This window comes from Eutrigla gurnardus, assembly GCF_963514095.1.
Source record: "Eutrigla gurnardus genome assembly, chromosome: 19".
Lineage (NCBI taxonomy): Eukaryota > Metazoa > Chordata > Actinopteri > Perciformes > Triglidae > Eutrigla > Eutrigla gurnardus.
This window is the reverse complement of record NC_139930.1, coordinates 21,988,338-22,010,924: the sequence shown is the minus strand read 5'-3', so window position 1 is coordinate 22,010,924 and position 22,587 is coordinate 21,988,338. Positions and strand designations below refer to the sequence as shown.

The following is a 22,587-nucleotide window of genomic DNA, read 5'->3' as shown; positions in this document are numbered from 1 at the left end:
ACACATTTTTACAAACAATACTGAACTCTATCTCTTAGCGCTTGTTAAAATGTGTCAGTTTTTATCCCAGTGAGTTCCCTGCTATACATTTATTGTGAATTGTGGAAAACGACAGAACTTATATCGGATCTATACTTTCTTTTAATAAATTAACATTTATCTGGAAATATATACCACTACACTTTGCAGAGGCAACGAGAGAAACTAGGGGTTAATCTGGACCTAATATGTATGTTAATGACAACGAAAAGCAAACAAGCACTAATCAAACGTATTGATTGGAATTTAGCTGCTGTTTCAGACATGTAGAGCATTTTGCCCGTTTTATAGGCTGGAAACGGAGACCATTTCTGACATTCTTCCTTGTTATTTGAAATTGATTAATTGACTTCAAGATTTCAGCACTGGTTGATCGCTCCTCCTTTACCTTAAAGGTAGATAATTGGGCTCCAGTATCAGATCCTGGAGTGGTTTAATGTATATTCCCAGCCATATAAACACTCAGGATCCAGACGGTTACAGTCTTAATGGAGAGCCTCTCGTGGAGATCTATGATGCTGTAATCCACGTCTCCCTCTCTGGCTTAACTCACAGCTCAGCATTACAGGATCTGTTGGGTCGAACCATCTGCTGCCTTTTTATTCGAGGAGGTCACATTTGTGTAAAATGTAAAATGTGTCATTACATTTTACCTCCTCGACGCAGAGAACAGCTTCTTTACAGTCCTGGACCTCGTAAAAGTAAAAAACACTCAGAAGAATTTGGATTGTTAAGCACAGAAGGAGAGGAGAGAGAAATCAGAGGCCGAGTGAGGCGTGGAGGAATCAGGAGGGCGTGACTGAAAGAATGAAAAGAAAAGCAGTTTATTCTGCTTTTTCTGTGTGGCATCTTTTTCTTTTTTTATTCTTTCGTGCTCATCAATTTGCTTCAGCTGCGTCGTCCTTCCAGCTCTGTGATGGGTTTTCACACGGTTGAGGTACGGGAGGCAGGGAGCGCTGCGTGAGGGTCTCAGGGGGTTTAATTTAATGTTAAAGGAAAGATGGGAGGATGTGTGTCAGGCAACCAGGGCTGGGTGAGGTCTTTTGCAGTGTCAGTTTGATTTTGTTACTAAAGTACCTCCAAATAGTGTGAGAGATTATAAAAGTCCATCTAAAGTAAGTGATCAAGCTTTACCGTACAATGCAAACCCTGGCTGATGTACAAATTTTGGATTCATTTTTAAAACCATCCAAAAACGAATCACTTATGTTTCCCTCAACTCTTCTGGAGCATCCAGGACCAGCATCCTCAGTTCTCCTGTGGAGAAAAACAAAGCTTGACAGAAGATTATTTTTTATTTAGTTTCCTTACGAGACACTAGAATTGACCATAAATCAAAGATGCAACAGAACAGACAGATGGAAGTACAACATTAATTCAAATAAAGGAAGAAAATAGTCTTTGCTTTTATAAAAAAAAGTCACACTCAATGAACAAGGGTGATGAAGAGTTTCTCATAGTTTACATTAATCATAAAGTTTCAGGTCTCTGTCAAAGAAACCAAATGAGATTTTAAGTAGAAAGCATTTCTATTTCTCTTGGGAAAAAAAACAAAATATAATGTAAATGCAGGTTAAACCCCTTCATTGCACAAATTAAATTAAATCTCCACCCATTAAATAATACAACAAAATGCAAGACGGCGAAATATCTTTTAAAATTTTTGATGAATCTAATCTCTCCTCCTCCCTCTGTCTTTTTTTTGGCATCTTGCAGAAAAAGAGCCGAGAGGAGAGCTGTGGCGAGGGCAGCGGCGTGGAGATCCTGGAGAACAAGCCGTACGAGGACGGCCCCGGAGGCTCGGGTCAGTACACGCATAAGGTCTACCACATCGGCAAACACATCCCGTCCTGGTTCTGCTCCATTCTGCCCCAAGCTGCCCTCCGAGTGGAGGAGGAGTCCTGGAACGCCTACCCCTACACGCGGACCCGGTGAGACCGCCGCACGGAAGTGACTCATCACACGCACTTTAAAATATTAGGGATTTGGACATGAAGATATTACATAGTCATCCCTGTGTCCTGTACACTCAAGATACATTACATAAAGTGACTTTTAGGCAGCTGGCGTATTTAAAGTAGAAAGACTGAACTCTGAGCAATAAAATGCTGTTAATGGTTTTATTTTATGACATGTAGATTCATAAATTAATAAAATGAAATACTTGATATTGCTGATGGAGCTGTGTTTTTTTCAAACAGTACAGTACTCAACTGTTAAATCCTCCAGATGACTTTATTTGAGGATTAATAGACCCAACTTGTCACAGCTGTGTGTATTTACATGTATTTGATAAAAAGTAGTGGAGGAAGGTGCTTCAGGGACACTGCTGTATCATTTTATTTATATTTCAACAGTAAACATTAGTGTAAGATGAAATAACATTGGTAGAATAAATTAAATGATGGATAGGAGGTGTGAAAAATAAAGCACATACACAGGCTACTTGTTAAGTTGTATACATGTAGGCCACATCGACACGAAGCACATCTCCTTGGTTCTTTTTAACAAGAATGTAAAAAGTATAATAAAACCTGCGTCCTTCTTCTAAACTGTTTATTTTGTGTTTCTCAGGTATACCTGTCCCTTTGTAGAGAAATTCTCTATAGACATTGAGACGTATTATAAACCAGATACTGGAAATCAAGTGGACGTCTTCAATATGTCGTCTGCTGAAAAGAGACAGAGGACCGTGGGTAAGTGGCGCACGCAGGAACCCGCTACTTTTCTGAAAACCCCCGGACTGGATTCTGATTTACTTGTAAGCAGGATCAGGATTCAGTCAGTGTGATGAAGAGTGATGCAGACTGAGGGAATGTTGAGTCTAAATATACTTAAAATGTGCAGACATTGCATATTTCCTGCAGGGACACATCACGTAAAACACACTCTCTCCCTCTCACACACACACACACACTCACCTTTTGAGACAGGTGTTCAGTCAGGGCGCTGCAACATCTGTCCTGGTCAAACCTGCTGCTCACATCTGCATCGGTGTGATAAATGTGTTCCCCCTTTGCAGACCCCATAGACATCGTCAAGGACTACATTGCACCCCATGAGTACCTGGCGGAAGAAGACCCTAAACTGTATCAGTCGGTCAAAACCAAGCGGGGCCCGCTGTCGGACGACTGGATCGAGGAGATCAACCAGAACCACGGTGAAAGTCCCGTCATGTGCGCCTACAAGCTCTGCAAAGTGGAGTTCAGATACTGGGGCATGCAGTCAAAGATCGAGCGCTTCATCCACGACGTGGGTAGGTATGGCACATGATCTCTGTGTGTGTGTGTGTGTGTGTGTGTGTGTGTGTGTGTGTGTGTGTGTGTGTGTGTGTGTGTGTGTGTGTGTGTGTGTGTGTGTGTGTGTGTGTGTGTGTGTGTGTGTGTGTGTGTGTGTGTGTGTGTGTCACCTTTTATGCATTTTGTTCTCTTTTCTATTGATCTATGAGTCGAGTCCTACAGCAATAATAATAATCCAAATAAATCAGTGAACCCCGGAAGGATTTGGAATGAATATATAATATTGAAAAGTTGGTGTCATGGATAACAAAGGATGGATAAATCTTTTTTAAGTGTGTCTTCTGTGTCTAGGTGGCACCATTTTTGTCCCTCCTTGTTTTTAAAAGAAAATAATAACAACTATAAGAAAACAACAGATGTGATCGCCTTCAGCGACGCTAAATGTTTGACTGCTTTTTCCACCACTGGTGCTGAGCATCAATTACTCCGACAAACAGATTTTGACATATATATTTGGTATTCTCCCGATATGTTATTTTATGATCTCGATCCCAATGACATTGCCTGATTCAAAGAAAAGTTATTTATAGAAATCCCTGGATCCTCTCTAAACAAAACTGAGAGGTGATCCGTCAAAGGAGATTTAATTTCAAACAGCGTCTCTTTTGATGAACTGAACAAGCGCCAGCTGGTTATAAAAACCGAGCAGATCATGATTAAAACATCCAACCGGGGCAATAAAAGCCCAAATTAGCAAACAGATGAATATGCAGTGAAAGGTTGTGCGTTGGACAAACCAAAGAATCTTCCAGCGCAGTTTATTATGAAGACGTTGCATCAAAACTTGTGGGTCATAATCAGCTTTAATTCAGATGAGATTAATATTTTAGAGCAGAAGAAGCCCAATAAACAGATATTAGCATAAAAAAAACAACACAAAAGTAAAGGAAAGTTGGAGGATTCGACGGGGGCACACAAAAAAAGAACCCAACACATTTTGTGGTTGAAGATCTGTTGATTAGACCGCCGAGTGAGAAAAGCATGAAGATAGAGCAGCTGCTGCTTCATTAGCCTGGAAGTAAAACGCTGCGAGGGAGTGAGCCGAAGGCTGCGAGAGTGTAAACAGTCTTAAATCACAGCAGGGAAACGTTACCAGCGGCAGGAAATTAATCCAGTCTGCCGTGTTATCTCGGGGAGCCAGACTTCTTCTCCGTGCTCCTCCTCTCGCTTTCTATAAGGTGTCTTTAGTATTTTATTTATTCGTTTTGCCTCACTGCTTACTATCCCTCACACTCACCTTGTTCTTTTTCACTATCTTCCCACTCGCCTCTCTCTCTGTCTCTGTCTCTCTCTCTCTCTCTCTCTCTCTGCTCCCACACCAGAGAGGTTTCATTAATCACCGCTAAATCATTTAGTTAAAAATAATAATACAATACAAGAAAATACTCCGATACAAGTAAATGTCCTCCATTTAAAGTTCACTAGTAAAAATCAAGTTTTAAGTAGAATTAATTCTCTCAGTCTTACTTTTCTATCAATGAAACCTATGCAATTAAAATACAGAATTTCAAGGCCACGTTTCTGGTTCAGTTTTCATTATAACGTGTCATTTGCTAAATAGCATTCCCGTTGTTTGTTTGGTGGAGACGACACCTTTGCTCGGGACCTTTACCTGACATTTTAACTGTGAATCTCTTGACAAGACATTCTGTATATGCCAACTATAACTACATGTGCTTAAGGTGAATCCACTTTGGTTGATTTATGTCACAGAGATATGACTTGTGCCTGATTAAAATGTCAATTAACACCTCTCGCCGTCCTTGCAGGCTTGCGTAAAGTGATGGTTCGAGCCCACCGGCAGGCCTGGTGCTGGCAGGACGAGTGGTACGGCCTGACCATCGAAGACATTCGGCAGCTGGAGCTGGAGACCCAGCTGGCTTTAGCTAAGAAGATGGCCCATTACAGCCTCAGTGAAGAGGGGGGAACCGAGACCAACGGCTCCTCGATCAGCCAGGACCAGGAGCAGGGAGCTGAGACCGCGGGATCTGCTGCGGAGGCCGACGGAGGAAAGCTGGGAGATTCACTCGAGACACGAGGGGAGCTCACCAAGCAGTGGTCCCAATCCTCCCGATCCTCCAACAGGTCGTCTAAGAGAGGCGGTGAGCTCATGCAAATCTTTTCTCATTGCTGTAAGGTTAAAGGGATAGTACTTTACATTTTCTGAATATATATATATATTTTTAATGTCTAGAATACATCCACAGCAGAACATTGCTTTGCTCCCCTGTTGGTCCTCCTGTCTGTTCCTCCAAACTCACTCTGCTGTAGATAATATGCTGACTATGGCGAACATCTCTCCCCCTTTAACATCACGACCTCCCGCTGCGTTGTGTATGTTCACAGGGAGTCCGTCTCACCAGAGCATTTCAGAGTGGAGGATGCAGAGCATCGCCCGAGACTCGGAGGACAGCACAGACGACGAGTTCTTCGATGCTCATGGTAAAATCATCGCTGTCCGCATGTTACACAATACAACACATAATAACAGACACGGTTTCTTTGTGTTTCATTCCTCCCGCCTGCTTCGGTCTGGCTTTACGGTACTCAAACAGGATTGGATGTACATGTATTATAACTCTCAGTGTGGGCGGAGAAATAGTATCTGTTGAACACCTTGAGGTTTCCTTTCAGGTAGTTCAGGTGCATTGTGTTGTAGAGGAGAAGCTGTAGGTTGTTATTTTAGTTTCACACAATTTAACCTGCAATAAACGGTTTTGCCCTTCAAAATAGCTGCCGGAAAGATAGATAGAGCTTCAAATAAATACAGACTTTTCTGGTCTGTGTTACGCAACTGTTTGTATTATCTGTGTCTTTAGAGGATTTTTCTGACAACGAGGAGATGTTTGCCAAAGAAATCACCAAGTGGAGCTCCAACGATCTGATGGACAAGATAGAAACAATAGAGGTGGATGAAGCACAAGGTAGGTTGACCCACATATATCCGATGCCGTGCTGAGAAATAGGACCTCACATTTAAAGTTTAAGTCCTATTTTCTCTGCTGAATGAATTTCTGTTTTCACAGAAACGTTGTATCAGGAGTCGGGCGGGGAGTATGCTGCCATGAGTAATGAGGAGAGGCAGATGGAGGTACAGTTTCTTCACTTTTTTTCTCATTTCATTCATGTCTCTCGCTTTCACACACACACACACACACACTAACACCCTTAATTAAATAGCTTGTAGATAACACTCCTCCTCCTAAATTAGCTTTCAGTCATCCTGCCAGTGTAGTGAAATTAGGATCCACTCTCCACTGCAGCCATGAGCTGAGTTTCATTTCACCCGAGGTAAACGATTAAACGCCCGGACTGATCACTTAGCACTTGTTGTGCACCATTAACACAGGGACATTATGCTTTCACAGGCTACACTGTGAGTTTGTATAAATGATGTGTGTGTGTGTGTTCTTGCTCTTTGTATCCAGTGCCGTGTCTCAAAAAGGCAAAGACATCAGTCCGTCAAAAAACTAAAAGTAAGTCTCAGTCCTGCAGCCAGCAGAGCACCAAAGGCTGAGTTTAGACAGAATAGAGTAGAACTAGTGATCTTAGTGTACAGATTAAAAGCAGTTTCACATGTTAAGTAGGTTTAGAGGTGGTTAACTGATTTTGTTACCGTTGGGCTGAGCAAGGCTAGCTGTTTATGCTAAGCTAAGCTAACTGGCTGCTACATACTTCATATTTAGCAAACAGAAGAGTGGTGTTGATCCAACTATTCGTTGTCGGAGGAGCGCTCCTTTTAATTTCTCACATTCAAGGCAAAATCGTTTTCCCAAAATGTCCCTTGAGTAGCCGTTCTGGAGCTTTAATTGTTGTGTTTTTGCCGAGCTCCGACTAATGATTATTTTTGCTTCATCTGATTAAAATATCAAAGTACCACAAAGTGATGCCTTCTATTTTGTTTGACCAACAGTTCAAAACCCAAAAAGATTCCGTTATTTAAAACAGAAAACTCATCTACTGACAGAATTCTATCCATTAATCTTCTTTTAGCATCCTATCTCCACAGCAATCAGCTCGCTCCTTCACCCCCATTAACCCCGTTTCCTGTTTCCTTCCCGTCTGTCTTCTGCCCTCTTACCTGCAGGACTGTTCGTCTCAGCAGTGTCTCCAGTCGTCCAAAACTCACGTCCTGGTTCTGGTCCTGCACGGAGGCAACATTCTGGACACTGGCTCTGGTACAGTTTCACTAAATCCTGCGATATTATTAGGAAAGTCACACTTGCTAAGTCTAAATTCTTAGCGTTTGAGTGTCTTTCATCTCATTGTTTTTTGGTTTGCGGGCCACAACTTTACTGTTTTGGTTGTTTCCAGCAGCAGGTATCTGTTTTCAGAGAAAAAGCTAACAGCTAACCTCAAGAAGACTACTTCACCCAAAATATATACATTTTTATATCAATGAGTCACCATTTGTTACTTTGAATTCTTGAAGAAAACGTTTGTTTTTCCTCTCATGTTTCCACGGTGAATCCAAAAACAGAGAGAAATCTTCATGAACAGCAAACAAACAACTCGTGCAGTACAATCCAAGTCTATCCACTTCCCAAACACATGCGTCTTCCCTTAAACCTGATTATTTAAATCACTTCCGCACCGCAGGCGTGCTACTCTCTCTGTTCTTTGATTCTCAAATCACCGTGGAAACATGAGAAAAACACCGATGAATAACTGCGGGTCTTCAAATGAATCAATGTGAGACAGAAAATACAGCTTGTTGAACAGAGCAACTTATTTGTAGGTGAACAGAACAGCAAGCAGGGAGATGTAAACACGTTGAGTGGAGCTTTTGAGACGGTGATGAGGGTCCATTACCCTGCAGCGTTGGGCCGCATCGCCATCCGGATGGTCCCCTGTCCCGCAGTGTGTGTCGACGCATTCTCGCTAGTCTCCAAGTGAGCTCTACTTCTTTGGTACTCAACAGCATTTCAGTATGCTGCTGTTAGACGGACAGGTAACGGCATCTCCTCTCTGCTCCGCAGCCTCAGCCCCTACAGCTACGACGAGGGCTGCCTGTCCAGCAGTCAGGACCACATCCCTCTAGCTGCTCTGCCTCTTTTGGCTACCTCCGCGCCACAGTACCAAGACGCCGTCGCAACCGTCATTCTACGAGCCAATCAGGTGTACAGCGACTTCGTCAAGTCTCAAGAGGGAACGTCTTTTAACGGCCAGGTCGGTGTGTAACCTGGAGGTTTCTGTTTAATTCTCAGCTGCTTTGCGAGTCATGTTCGGATGAAGCTGACTCGTGTTTTCGGGCTTTAATGCAGGTGTGTGTTATTGGGGACTGTGTCGGAGGTATCCTGGGGTTCGATGCTCTGTGCAGCAGCTCGCTGACGGTGTTGGAAAGCCAAAACAGCAGCAGACGGGGCAGCGCCATCAGTGTACAGGTAACAAATCATTCTCCAGATGAAACTTTATAATCATTGCAATTAATCCTGAGGGAAACTAGGATATCCTTATCATGGCAAACCAGCCAATAGTATAGATTTCCAATTTCCTGCTAGTGTGACAACTTTAAAACTGTGAAGAAAATGTCAAACTGTAGAAACTTTCTCTCCGTCTCTCAGGACACAGACCTTCTCTCTCCGGGTATCGTCATAAATAGCGTCTCGCCGTCCCTCGAAGGAAGCCGTCATCTCAGCCGCAGCAACATTGACATTCCTCGCTGCTCGGGGCCAGACGACCCCAAGAGACAACTTCCGCGCAAACGCAGCGACTCTTCCACGTACGAGCTAGACACCATCAAACATCACCAGGCCTTCCTGTCCAGGTGAATGTCACAAACGTCTCCCGCAGATTTCAGCTGACACATGCAGCATTTAGGGATATTACTTTTAGTCATTAGTTTGGCTAAAACTAAAGACATTTTATGTCTTCTAAGCATTTTGAGGCAACAGACTGACTGACTGCTCGCCTCACTGACTTCCACGTGATAAGTAAATCAAAAGAACAAGAAATAGGAACTCCCAAAATAAGGGAGTGGAAAATATATTTCTATATTGCTTATCTGTGATAATGTCTTTTTTCTAAATGAGATGTTTTCATTCACTGTCCCAGCTGTTTTGTTGCTACTTCATGTCTAATTCAAAGGGTACTTTTTATGTCGTTTTAATTTAGTTTTAGTAATGGACAAATAAGTCACACACATTAAAGCTGGTTGTATGGATGTTGTCAGTCTTCACTCCAGCGTGCTCCTCGGGGAGCCCGGCTCGCGGCGCTCCAGCAGCAGCACGATGCTGGAAGGAGGCTCTTTGGGAAAGTTCGACTTCGAGGTGACGGACTTCTTCATGTTCGGCTCTCCTCTCGGGCTGGTGCTCGCGCTGAGGAAGACTGTGGTGCCCTCGTTAGATGGTGAGGAAGGTTTTCTCCTCCTTTTCGTTTTAGTTTATCATGGTGTTCCTCACATGGCTGATTTGTCCTTGTTTCATATGAAAAGGAAGTGGTTATTTGTAGCTTCTGGTGTTTTTTCCCCCTGTGTGATATACTCGGTCTCCAGCAGCTGGAAAGCAGGTGTCAGGGCTCAGAGGTCATGCTTCTGATCTCAAAGGCTGAACTGGTTTTTGGCTGCGAATCTGACTGTATTATGTATCTTTTGGAGTTTGAAGGAGGGAGGTTCATGACCTGCAGCTGTTGGGTGAACAGCTGGACTCATTTCCATTGAGATATGATTAAAGTTGTTTTTGTTGCATTTTTCGTGTCTTGTTTTTCTCACAGTTTTGAAAAACAAAATATAACTCAACGAAAACAACACAACTAAAGTGCAACAGTGAGCTGGAGCTGCAGATTATTATGGCGCCTCTTTTTTACAAGACATATTTTGTCTGGCATTACTTTATTTTTTCTTAATGAGCTTTCGAGGTGCTGGTAAGCAGATTTTTAAAACAACTTTTGGACATAGCCGGGCTTGTTGTTTCCTCTTGTTTGCAGGATTTATGCAAAACTAACCGCCTCAACAGCAGTTGAAAATGTGTTGAGCTCCAGCAGTTTAATTTCTTACCAGGCTGATGTAGAAGTGTACTCTGGGGTGTGCCAGTACACCATGACATCACTACTGGGTGTGATTACATATTTTTTTTAAAGCTCTTTTTCAGAATCTTAACTCCTGTTGTGTTTCACCCCCCTCTCCAGTGTCCGCTCTGCGTCCGGCCTGTCAGCAGGTTTACAACCTGTTTCATCCAGCCGATCCGTCAGCCTCCCGCCTCGAGCCTCTCCTGGACAAGAGGTTCCACCTGCTGCCTCCCTTCAGCGTCCCTCGTTACCAGCGCTTTCCTCTGGGCGACGGACACTCGGCTCTCTTGGGTGAGTCTGCACACACGGACACAATGAGACATTTCGCTGCTAGTATGATACATGTAGATGAGTCTTTTGGGCCTCTGTCTTCCTCCCTTCATCCGGCATCATAGTTGAGACCGTGCAGAGTAACCCCCAGCTTCTGATGGAGTCTGCTGGTGCAGTCTCCTACCGCTGCCAGGACAGCACCGTCAATGAGACCTCCATCCCCGTGCCCGTCCTCAACTGGCAGCACCACACCGACAGTACGTATCTGGTAGCTTTGTCCCTCTCGTGTTTGTTTTTCTGCTGCAGTCTTTGACGTATTTAAAGGCACATTCCTATAACCAGTCTAAAGGTGCGTTACATACATGAAGAGAATTTTTCATTATTTTAATACATCAATGCAAAGACGCAAATGAGGCAAATGTTTTATTCCCACAACTTGAAATATTTCCACCCAAGTAAAAAATTCTATTCCCTTAATTGCTGAAAACAAAAAATCGTGTGGATTATGAGTGACAAATGCACTTAGTTTCAGTTTTACTTCCAAATAAACTTGTTTACAACCTGACTCATCATCTGTTGCCGGTGTTTCTTGCCCCGTCAGATTTGTTAGTAGCGTTAACCAATGACTTTGCTGACTCGCAGCTCTGTTACCTGCTCTCATAGAAAGTTTAACCTTATTACATGAGAGAAGTGGTTGCTCATCACCTTTATGATAAAGGCAGTGATGAATAGGCAGAATTCACAGCACCTGGACAAAAAAAAAAGGTGTGTGTGTGTGTTTGCAAACTGCCAGTACAGAAATAAAGATGTTCTTTTCTTCTTTGCAGTGAAGAGTATGACTCTAACTCCTCCCTTCTGTCTCTGCAGCCGATTCTCTTCACTCACATATTTTTGTGGACGGCCAGTTCCCATCGTCCACGTCGCCGGGGGTCCCTCACCTCCGCTGCAACCGCAGGGCCAGCGAGGCCAGCATTGCCAGCCAGGTGTCAGGCTTAGCCGACTCTTACACGGCCTCCAACATCGCCACGAGTAAGTTGACCTCTAACCTCCTGTGTGTGTGTGTGTGAGACCCAGGTTTTTGGTCCACGAGCTGGACAGTTCACATGTTGACCTTCTCATTTCCTCCCTCCAAACGTCCCCTCAGCACACAAACGTGAAGTCAGACGCTCTAAAAGCCCAAGCCTGCTGTCCCAGCTGGCTCTTCCCTACAATAAATTTGTCTCTCGGAGCTCGTCGCTGCGCTCTCGAAAGACAATCCGTCAGGTGTTCCCGAAACCCAACGGCGTGGAGTCTGAGCGGGGCTCGGACATTAGCTCTGACGTGACCTCTGAAGTGACCTCTGACTCCATCAATGTCACGTCTGACATCACAGACATCAGCTCTGCTTCCGCGTTGCCCGGGGTGCTGAAGAACATAGAGCAAGGTACCCTGGGAGCTGTAGTAAGAGGACATTGAGGGAAGGATGCTAAGCTCCATCCTCATTCCCTGTGCTCTTTCCTTCCTCCTCTGGCATCTTCCTCTCTCCGATAGTCTTCCTCATTAGTCTTGTCTCAAAAAAAAAAATTACAAGTGAGACCCGTAATCATCTCTCAAGCTCGGCTTCATGAGAACCACTTCTGGGATTTCTTTTTGCAAGAACACTAGGATAAAACTACAAGGTTCTCACAGAGTGTGAGCTGTGGTTTTTCTTGCAAGTTTTTCTTTTGAGAACCTCGTCACAACTCTTCACTGTGTGTCTTTACTCATAGTTTGGAGTCTAGTGCCTCCTAGTGCAATCCGTTAAAACCTTCCTACTTCCCACTTTATGATAATTACAGTTTACTTCGAACGAAAAGATCCATCTGCTGGATGTTCTGATACTTAAACTCACTCCGTGTCTCTCTGTTCCATCTTTCCCTCCCGGTTGCAGTTGCTTCTCGGTGGTGGGGCAGCAAGAGGATGGACTACGCGCTCTACTGCCCTGACGCCCTGACGGCGTTTCCCACAGTGGCTCTGCCGCATCTTTTCCACGCCTCCTACTGGGAGTCTACAGACGTCGTCTCTTTCTTGCTCAGACAGGTTCACAGCCATTTCTGTCCATAACGCTGATCTTATCTTCAAAATGAAAGTGTATATTTGACAGTTGGGATCCATCACTTTCGACAATATCTTGAAATGAAATGTGTTTGACTTCTTTTCGAGTTTAGTTTTTTTTAAGAAATACTTCATTCCTGTCATTGACAAGAATATACAGATAAAGATGCCAAGAAATAAATCAGAGAACGTGCCTACTTTAGTAACAAAACCAAATCTAAAACCTTATATTAACTACTTCATCATCACATTAGCTGTGGAGGGCTGAGGAGAGCAGCAGCTGTGTGAAGAATCAGGATGACCAGGAAACTGAATCATTTAGTGTGAAAAACAGAGATGCACTAAAAATGATCTGGACTTTTTATTTAAAATGAATTATCTTCCCCAGGTGATGAGACATGAGAACTCCAGTATTTTGGAGCTGGATGGTAAAGAAGTGTCTGAGTTCACTCCTTCCAAACCCCGAGAGAAATGGCTCCGCAAGAGGACTCATGTTAAAATCAGGGTAAGATCTCCGTTTGCTTTCATTTCCTGCAGACTCTGTTTAAACTTAGATGTAATAATGTCTTTTTTTTTACTCAGTGTCGTTCAGTCAACATCCACAAGACTGTTATTGCAAATATGGATGAATCACCACATTTAAACTAACATTATTAGCAATGATTACATGAATTGATACAGACCTTAATTTAAGCGGTTAACAATGTCTTCAAACTCTATAAATACTTGATGCAGGCGTGTCTCTATTGATCATTTTCAGGTTGGTTTTGTAGATTTGGAGGTAAACTTCTTGGATAGTTTAATTTTAATAACTGTCAGAGGAAAGGCGTAAAATGAACATGTATTGAAAGAAAGAATATCAGAACTTTGGAGGATCCTGACCCGCAGGTTGGGAACAGATAAACTAGCTGACTGTATATAAAATAGTTCAAAGTAGCTCCATCTGGAACATGATGCTTCACTACTCACTGAAAATGATCACTCACTGGAGACATTTTACTGCCCAATGAGTACTTTTACGTCTGATACTTTTAAATACAGGGCTTGTAATGGTTATCTTTACATAATTGCATTGTTGCCTTTAATTAAGTAGATGATGTTGGTGCTTCTCCCAACTCTGCACACAGCCCCCAAAAACACTGAAAACCAGAGGACGGGGCATAAAAATCACTCGCTACTGCTTCTAAAGCTTAATTGCTGAGCTTAATTAACATTTCAATTAGGAGCCTCTCTCATGTGGATTTGGCAGTTAAGTAAGAAGTAAGAAGACTCTCCTTAGAGAATCAAACGGAAACTGTAATCACAGTAAATGTCTCACCAACATTAAGGAAGAGGACGGCAGTAGTTTGACTTCCTGTTTCGTCCTCTCTTTTGCTTCAGAACGTGACTGCGAACCACCGAGTGAACGACGCTGTGTTCACGGAGGACGGAGCCCAGATGGTGATGGGACGTTTCATGTACGGCCCCCTGGACATGGTCACCCTCACCGGAGAGAAGGTACAGGCGACCAGACAACAGGGGGAGCTGTGTAGTCTGTGTCATGGAGCTCACGCAGCGCTCTTAAAGTCCTTGTGTTTCACTTCCTGCAGATTGACATCCACATCATGACCCAGCCTCCTTCCGGAGAGTGGGTGTTCTTTAACACGGAGCTCACCAACAGCAGTGGACGTGTCTCTTATCTAATCCCCCAGGGCAAAAAGCTCAGCATCGGGGTGTATCCGGTCAAAATGGTGGTCAGGTATGCTACGCCATTTTTATTTCACGTTAAAAAAAAAATGTCCTCGTAAATCTCCCCACAGTAACGTCCATATTTTCTGTCTCAGGGGCGACCACACAGTTGCAGACAGCTATCTCTCCATTGTTCCGCGGGGAACCGAGTTTGTTGTGTTCAGCATTGACGGGTCATTTGCCGCCAGTGTGTCTATAATGGGCAGCGATCCAAAGGTTCGAGCCGGAGCTGTGGATGTGGTGAGGTGAGGATCATTTATTCTACGTTGGTACGAGTTATCGGGAAGCAGACGTCGCTACGTGTTTGTTGTTGTCTTGTTCTTTTTTCGCAGTAAGTACAGAAGCATGTTTTACTAACTTAAACAATCTGTATAAACTTAACAGAACAGTTTGCTTTAAAGCAGCACTCATTTTCATCCGAACATTGATTAAATGACCATGCATTATGTCAGAGGTGTCGCTCATAATGATGATTAATCACCAACTCTGCAGCCTTATAGACACTTCCAGCTCATTTGATTGCCTTGGTTCACTCTCACCACTCTCTCACTTTGGTTTCTGGCCGCAGCAGGCGCCTGTTTGTAGTAAAAACTCAGTGTACGCCACATGAAAACACACAGTTAGAGACTAGCTGGTGAACATAGTGGAGCATTAAGCAGCTGAAGACATATTTTCCTGGTATTGGATACAAACGCTGCCTAAACTGACGCTGTGCTCCGTATATATGTTGGCATCTTCTGCAGATACTGGCAGGACTTGGGCTACTTGATAGTGTACGTAACGGGTCGTCCTGACATGCAGAAGCAGCGCGTGGTGGCCTGGCTCTCTCAGCACAACTTCCCTCACGGCGTCGTCTCCTTCTGCGACGGGCTGGTTCACGACCCGCTGCGGCACAAGGCCAACTTCCTCAAGTGCCTCATCAACGAGGTAAGTCCGGCTGCTGTGAGTTCGAGGCAACGCTGTGATGAAATCCTCGAAGTCTCTAAAAGCCGGCCTCCCTCTCCGATTAGGCCCAGATGAGGATCTTTGCAGCCTACGGCTCCACCAAGGACATCTCTGTGTACTCGTCTATCGGCCTGCCTCCGTCACACATCTACATAGTGGGGAGGCCCACGAAGAAAATGCAGCACCAGTGTCAGGTATGGAGCAGATCCTCAGTGTAAAGGCAGACTGCATTACACCCAATCAAACAGCCCAAAAAAAATGTATTTGAGTATAAAAAGTAAAAGTGCCTGACTGTTATTGAAACGGCTATGAAAAGGTTTTATTATCATTGTGTTTGAGCTCGAGCGAGCTCTCCGTACAGGTTAGCAAACCAAATGTAATTGATGTTACGTCTCCTCTAGTTCATCTCGGACGGCTACGCTTCCCATCTGTCCCAGCTGGAGTACAACCAGAGGTCTCGTCCCGCCAAGTCCGCCAGCACCCGCATGGTCCTCCGCAAAGGCAGCTTCGGGCTGGGTGCGACCGGAGGAGACTTCCTCCGCAAGCGCAATCACATCTTTCGCACCATCTCCTCTCAGCAACCGGGAGGGGCGGGGTCAGGCTCCCCCAACCAGCCGGGGCGGACCGAGCGAACCCAGAGCCAGTGCGAGATGGAGCGGGATCGAGGGGTCGGGCCGGCGACCCAGAGGAGCATGAGCATAGCCGCCGGGTGCTGGGGACGCAGCGGGAGCACCAAGGAGGGCAGCGGAGGGTTACTCGGCCCAAAATAAGGTTCAAAGTGGTTGTTTGGGACCCCGGCCTGAGCCACCATGATCTCTGGACTGGAAACGGAGGGTTTGTGTTGTAGAAATGAAAGAGATGGGGTTGTAGGACGAACACACTGGATGGATGGTTTGTGAAAAGGGAAGGAGGGATGGAAAGGGATCCATCCAGGAGGAGTGGACTAATAAGGCCAAGTGGGATCCAACGAACAACAGATGATTCTGTAGCATGACTCTTTTACAGTTATACTTTTATAGGATACATCATTCACAGATTAAACAAAACAAGGATGGATTAAATGAAATATTGTAAGCCTTAAACTAATCTCGTATAACGGGACCCCCCTCCTCCCCCACCTCCCCTCTCCGAACACACGCGTACGTAAATAACAAATGTCCAAGCATTCACACCCTCATGAGCTCAGGACATCCTGCACTCGTCTTCAAACGGTGGAGCGCCGGTTTGAGGCCGAGTCCGCCGTCAAAGAGCCAGTGACTCCCACTTCTGTTCCTGTCGGCCGAGCGACCACACGTTTCAAACACAACTCCACCCAGAACGTGACTGGCAATAACTAAGTACAAAACACAGAGTCGGTTCATCCGGAGACACTTGTTGTCTCACTTGCCTTTTGTCACGCCTGTCCATGCAGGTAGATCACTGCCTCGACCCAAACACACTCCCATGCTCATTCTGGAAGGACATGTTGAATTTGAACAAGCATCACCAGGTTAGCATCGTCGCTGAATGCATGTTGTCGAGCCGATATTAGCAATTAGCCCAAGTGCAACCTCACGGAGCAGAATCTTAATCTTATTTAAATGAAATCACAGTTGGGCACATAAAACCAAAATCATCTGCGTGGTTTGATACGACGAGAGGTAATTGATCCTTCTAAACATCTGAGGAGTAGAGATGTATCAGAATGACTCAGTAGTCAGAGAACATGCTACATCCCCCCCGTGTGTGAGACTCTGTAGTATTTTCCCTTTCAGTGTGGCCTCTGGGCCATCCAAGGCCTTAATATTCGACAAGTTGCTCCACAGGTGGAACAGACAGCAGACAAACAGCATGCAGCAACAACTGAAACTTTGTACAGTCCACAGCAACAATCCCTTTATATATTCATCTGCTTGCAATACCTCTGATCCACCAGTTGGGTGTGTTCTGCCCCCCCCCACACACACACGTGCTGCTGCTGCCGGGACACACTTGTTCCCCCCGGCTTTTTGCTCTTTTGGACGGACGTGGTGTTTCTGCTGAGGAGCCCGTTTCATGCCAGGCTGGACTCTGGGAGGGACGGAGGCAGCGTTTCCACACGGCTGTGAATCTTTCAGCATTTTTAACCAAACAGACTAAAGAATGGGCCGAGAAGCGCTTCGGCATGAATCTCACCCGGGGGAAGGCATGAAAAGTGGGAGACGGACCCTTGAGGTGGTGAACGTGGAGAGAATGACGGGTGCCACCATCAGAGCAAACGTCTCGTCGTTGCTTCTGTCTTATGTGTGTTTTCATACAAACGTCACATCTCTGGTTCTAAAAACACTTGTGCAGAGAATAGTTTCCAGTGCCGACGCCGTCCCCGCTCGTTAAAGGACAGGTTCGCTGTTTCCCAAAGTCTGTCTCCATACAATAGTCAGGTGTCTGTGTTTACAGTGAAACAGTTGCTGCTTGCTGTCTTCCTTCCTCCTGTGCAATCTTCATCTCGACTATTTAGTATCGCACAATATTTTAGACAAATTACTGGACTGTATCACAGTTCTTTGTCTGATAGACATCCACTTGATTATCACCTACACTGGAAGCAAAATAAGAAGGGGTCCTTGAATAAGCAGTATGAATGGGAAGTCATTCATCAATATAGGAGAATGCAAAAATAGGCTTTCCTATTGGTTGTTTCATTTCTATTTCTTGAATTACCAGAAAATCATGCAATATTGTTATGTAAATAAAATGCCCTCTACCAGGATAGGAGATGTTGGCCACATCATCCTATACGGTACAAACCGGATTAGTGATTCCAGCAAGAAAAACTGTTTCCACATTCACACTGCCGTCTGACTATTGGGGAAAGAAATGTGAGCCTTGTGGAGCGGCTGTAGCTCCTGTTCACTACGTTTTGCTATGCTGTTGTTTCATGTCCAGCTTCCACACACCACGACGTCTCCGCTCCCCGTGTGGTCGGCAGCGTCTCCACCCCGCCACAGAAGCCAAAATCATTCTCTAAATACTGTAGTTAATCAACTGTGTGACCTCATTGTTGTTGTTGGTTTTTTTGCACTAGTTTCCGGTGGAAGTATACTGTAGTTACCATCTCATGTCGCTACATTTGGACACCTCTGTAGTGCATGACACTTTCTTTTCTTAATTTCAGGGTTTACCGTATGTGCAGGTGCGCACACATCTGTACATTTAGTCAGGATCTGAAAATAATGTAAGTAAATGTGCCAAACTGTAAACGGTTGTAGATGAGAAGTTTTTAGACCAAGGTTTTTTTTTTTTTTTAAAGTGTGACTCCTCCATCCTGCTATTCTTATTCTTCGTCTTACTTCTATATACAGAAGATGATCACGATGTAAACAGGAAGTAATGTTGCTATTGATTCAGTGAGTTATGCCATTTTTTCATGTTTACATTTTGGCAAATAAAAGTATGCTGAAGTAGCTTTTAGCAGAGGTGTCAAAAGTACAGATATTCTTTACTCAAGTAGAAGTACTGAATCTACTTCTTTACTCAAGTAAAAGTGAAAAAGTACAGGCTCTGAAATGTACTCAAAGTATAAAGTAAAAGGTATGCCTATGAAGGACATTTCTACTGGCTGTTTTATTTACACCGCTAACTGAATCTCACATCATATTAATGATACGAATAATCGATAATTCCCCTCAAATGTATAAAGTAACAAGCCTGTTTTGAAAATGTGAGGAGGAGAAAGTACAGATATTTGTTTTAAAATGTAGGGAGTAAAAGTAAAAAGTTCCCAGGAAAATAAATAATCAAGCAAAAGTACATATACCTGAAAATTCTACTTAAGTACAGCAACAAAGTATTTGTACTTTGTTACTTCCCACCTCTGGCTATCAGCACTTCCTGTCTGTGATGCATCCATGGACGTGTGTCACTGGGGTACTGGGTCAAAGTTTAAAAAACCCTGATTTAGACGGCAGCCTTTTTATCATAGGAGGAAGGGGAGGAGAGTACTGAGAGCGTTTTTTTTTTTGGTGACTTCACACTTTTAATCTAATGTCCGAGAAGGAAAAGTTGTCCGCCCATTTGGATTCTGAGGCTGTTGGCCAGCCGTGGATGTGTCCGTGTGTACATACTGTAAAGATGTATATGTAGGAACTTATATGGCTGAGAGTTATTTATTTACCTAAAGATCATGATGTTACTCTGGAAATTTCAGGTGAAATATATTTGAAAAAATATGTAGCATTTTTTTTTTTTTTTTTCACTTTTGGCGGTCATTAAGGTTACGGACCAACATGGGAAAGTTCTTTTTTTTGTTTTTACCAGTGCAATATTATTGTTCCAATCACAGCCATACAAAAAAACAAAAATAAACACTTTCACAGCAGGGGCACAAATCTACCACGATACAAAGCTACAGTCTGGAAGCGTACACACTCCACCCACACCTCGTGAAAACGATTTGTATCGGCGCTACGCCGTCAAACTGCTGTCTCTCAACCGCTGAGCATTTTATAGGACTTACTGTACCTATTTTTCAAACCGGAGTATTTTACAAAACCTTTGAAATATAACTGGTTTTTCAGTCAGCATGAAAACGTGAAAAAAACAACAACCCACAAACGAAGCAGCTCTATTTAACAAGCTGTTGCATGTCATCCAGTCGAATCGGAACTACTTAACCTTCATGCTTAACGAGAATAAACCAGTCATGTTGTCCACTAATGTCCTCGCTGTTTAAAGAAATGTATACATTATATATATCTATATAATATCAATACCTATTGCTGATTATATTTGAGAATAAGTTATTGACACATACAGTTTGGTTTAAAATACACAGTCCAGTATTATTGTCAGCTAAAGTTTTTACCACCACTTTCTGATAAAGCACTCCATATGAAGAAGTTGTAAGTGATTGCTCTATTAATAGTTAAAGAAACAGTTCTGCCTTTTAGGAAATCATCAGCGCAGCGCAGTTAGGTCGTATTCAGACCTGTAGTTAGTTTGTTCTAATTCAGGGAGAAATATTTAGTTGGTTTGTTTTTGTTCTTTTGTTACCGGACAGAGACTGGCTAACAGTTCCCCCTGTTTCCAAAATTGCGAACTTTTCCTTTAATAAACAATTTAGTAATGCTTTATAGTTCAGGTAAGAGCCAATAACATCGACTTATTAATATGAATAACTGCAGACGGGATGGTTTATTAAAAGAATGTTTTAAATAAAAAACACTAGCCTAAGGGATTTTTCACAATCTGCAATATGAAAATCAGTTTTTGATGATTTATAAACTATTAATAAAGCCATTACTCACAGCTTATAACTCATGTATAATGGGTGCCTCATTACGTTTTACCAACATTTTATATGATTTATATTTTATTTCATACAGCTGAACTAAAACATCACAAACACTAGAAAGCTGTAGGTCTTTTGACATGCATGCAGTATATTAAAGTGTCAAAATATATGGTGGCAATAATTCAGATATATTTCTGGATACATGCAGCGTTTTGACATTAGATTTGGGTTTGACATGCACAAAATTTTAAACAACTTCACTTAATTTTACCCCTTTTATTTAGCATTAAAAAAGCAGTATAAACATGTAATAACGGTTTATTAACACGTCGTTTCTTACACACTGTAATGGAGTTGTAAGCAGTTATAAGGATATTGTCTTATTTGTAACAACTTAAAATCTCCCTACAGTATAAAGTGTCCATAATGCATAATAAATAGTAAATTACATATTATTACATATTTATAATTATAGAATTTAATGGGTTTTATTTGTAAACCGTGTTAAACCTGCCTGTAAACAGTTAATAAATGCTTTATAACACTGTTAGAATGTATTCACATATGTATGTAATTAAAAAATAAATTTTTTTTTAGCATTTACATATAATAGATGCTTCATAGTGTTATAAACCATTAATTCAGTGTTAATATGCTGCTTCTAAATGCTAAACGTGGGGCTTTAAAAGAAAGTCTGACCAGTATTTCTATGTATTCTGTATACGGATGGCCGTAAACTCTTTTTACCTGATTGGAAGGTGTTCTCCCCCGTCATTCATGACGTTGACACCCACTGATACAAACACTGTGTATTTGATTAACAGCACCATTGTTGTTTTCAGACGGAGGATACAGTAGGTACTGGTGTCTCCTGGTTCATACGTGTCCGGGCCGATCGGGATGACCTCTGCCCGACTCTCTCCACCATTGTCTGTTCTGTGGAATAAATACATTTGGACGGTAACTCAACATGCGTTGTGTGTGATTTTATCAGCCATGCTAGCGGTGGGTCTGTTTGTTGGTTACTAAGTCATTCACGTGAAAAATCATTACAACTTACATTTATTTACTTATTGGATATTCATGAGCCTGAAACCAACATTATAATTGCTACAACTGTAATTATTTTGCACCTGATAATTAAGAATTTGAACTTGAATGAGCCTTTATCAGTTCAAACTCAAAGCTCATATTTCAGAAAAGGCAAAACAATAATACATCACGAGAGTAGTGGGTTCATTTTCCCATTGACTTCTGTACAATCAGAGCAGTTGCCCCCTGGTGGCCATAAGAGAGAATGCAAGTTCAAGGCGCTTCGCGTTGAATGAACGCAAAAAACGGTTGGCCAACAAAAACAAATCCAAGTGACCCCCCCTTACCGCTAAACCTGTAAACCAGCTTCGAGAACCTCCGGAGGAAACACCCGCGTTACCTCCAGATACACCGGTGTTTGGTGCAGTCGCCCCCCGAGGACGGACGACCTGTTAGTCGGACTGTTCACAGGTATATTTACGGACCGGAAGATGAATAATGAGGTTTTCAAAAGGCTGTTTCTTTAGTTGGACGGAACGGACATCTTCTATCGGTGAGTTATAACTTGAGCTGAGGCGGGAAAAAGTCGTTTAATAGATAATAAACTGACGATGTTAAAAAACAAACACACAGAGAAGGAACCGAATGTATCTTAAAACAGCCTCAAGTATTTCTAAACTGTGTTTCTTTGTTTCGTGTTGTAACGTTTTTAGTTTTAAACGTACTGGAGGGACAGCCGTTAAGCTAACGTTAGCTTAGATGCTACAGGCGGATGGTGATGACGAAGTGAGGAGGTTCGACCGTTATCAACATAAAAGTTTAAACTACTCAGACTGCCAGCAGCTGTGTACGTTACTTATTGTCATGTTATTTGTCTTGTCTGCGCCCAATCTAAGTTGTACTTTCTTTAATAATTGGAAATTATTTGAGCAAACCCTTGTTAAA

General features: G+C 43.1%; 1 protein-coding gene across 6 annotated transcripts in view; it reads left to right on the top strand.

Annotated features, from left to right (window-relative positions):
• Positions 1-20,336, top strand: part of LOC311030062 (membrane-associated phosphatidylinositol transfer protein 2-like) — a 42,291-nt gene extending 21,955 nt beyond the window's left edge. For 3 of the 6 annotated variants that reach the window (XM_084035599.1, XM_084035598.1, XM_084035600.1), the window contains 26 exons: positions 1,756-1,970; positions 2,614-2,735; positions 3,062-3,295; positions 5,108-5,440; positions 5,685-5,780; positions 6,158-6,262; positions 6,365-6,429; positions 6,767-6,814; positions 7,426-7,516; positions 8,077-8,230; positions 8,318-8,507; positions 8,603-8,722; positions 8,903-9,105; positions 9,511-9,686; positions 10,464-10,634; positions 10,739-10,870; positions 11,481-11,642; positions 11,758-12,036; positions 12,523-12,671; positions 13,075-13,191; positions 14,067-14,183; positions 14,276-14,424; positions 14,510-14,659; positions 15,158-15,341; positions 15,425-15,553; positions 15,761-20,336. In XM_084035599.1, the coding sequence (XP_083891725.1) occupies positions 1,756-1,970; positions 2,614-2,735; positions 3,062-3,295; positions 5,108-5,440; positions 5,685-5,780; positions 6,158-6,262; positions 6,365-6,429; positions 6,767-6,814; positions 7,426-7,516; positions 8,077-8,230; positions 8,318-8,507; positions 8,603-8,722; positions 8,903-9,105; positions 9,511-9,686; positions 10,464-10,634; positions 10,739-10,870; positions 11,481-11,642; positions 11,758-12,036; positions 12,523-12,671; positions 13,075-13,191; positions 14,067-14,183; positions 14,276-14,424; positions 14,510-14,659; positions 15,158-15,341; positions 15,425-15,553; positions 15,761-16,129 (4,260 nt within the window). In that variant the 3' untranslated portion in view covers positions 16,130-20,336. The remainder of the gene's footprint in view (positions 1-1,755; positions 1,971-2,613; positions 2,736-3,061; positions 3,296-5,107; positions 5,441-5,684; positions 5,781-6,157; positions 6,263-6,364; positions 6,430-6,766; positions 6,815-7,425; positions 7,517-8,076; positions 8,231-8,317; positions 8,508-8,602; positions 8,723-8,902; positions 9,106-9,510; positions 9,687-10,463; positions 10,635-10,738; positions 10,871-11,480; positions 11,643-11,757; positions 12,037-12,522; positions 12,672-13,074; positions 13,192-14,066; positions 14,184-14,275; positions 14,425-14,509; positions 14,660-15,157; positions 15,342-15,424; positions 15,554-15,760) is intronic. The other 3 variants (XM_084035601.1, XM_084035602.1, XM_084035603.1) reach the window with 3 other exon arrangements.
• The last annotated feature ends 2,251 nt before the right edge of the window (positions 20,337-22,587 follow it).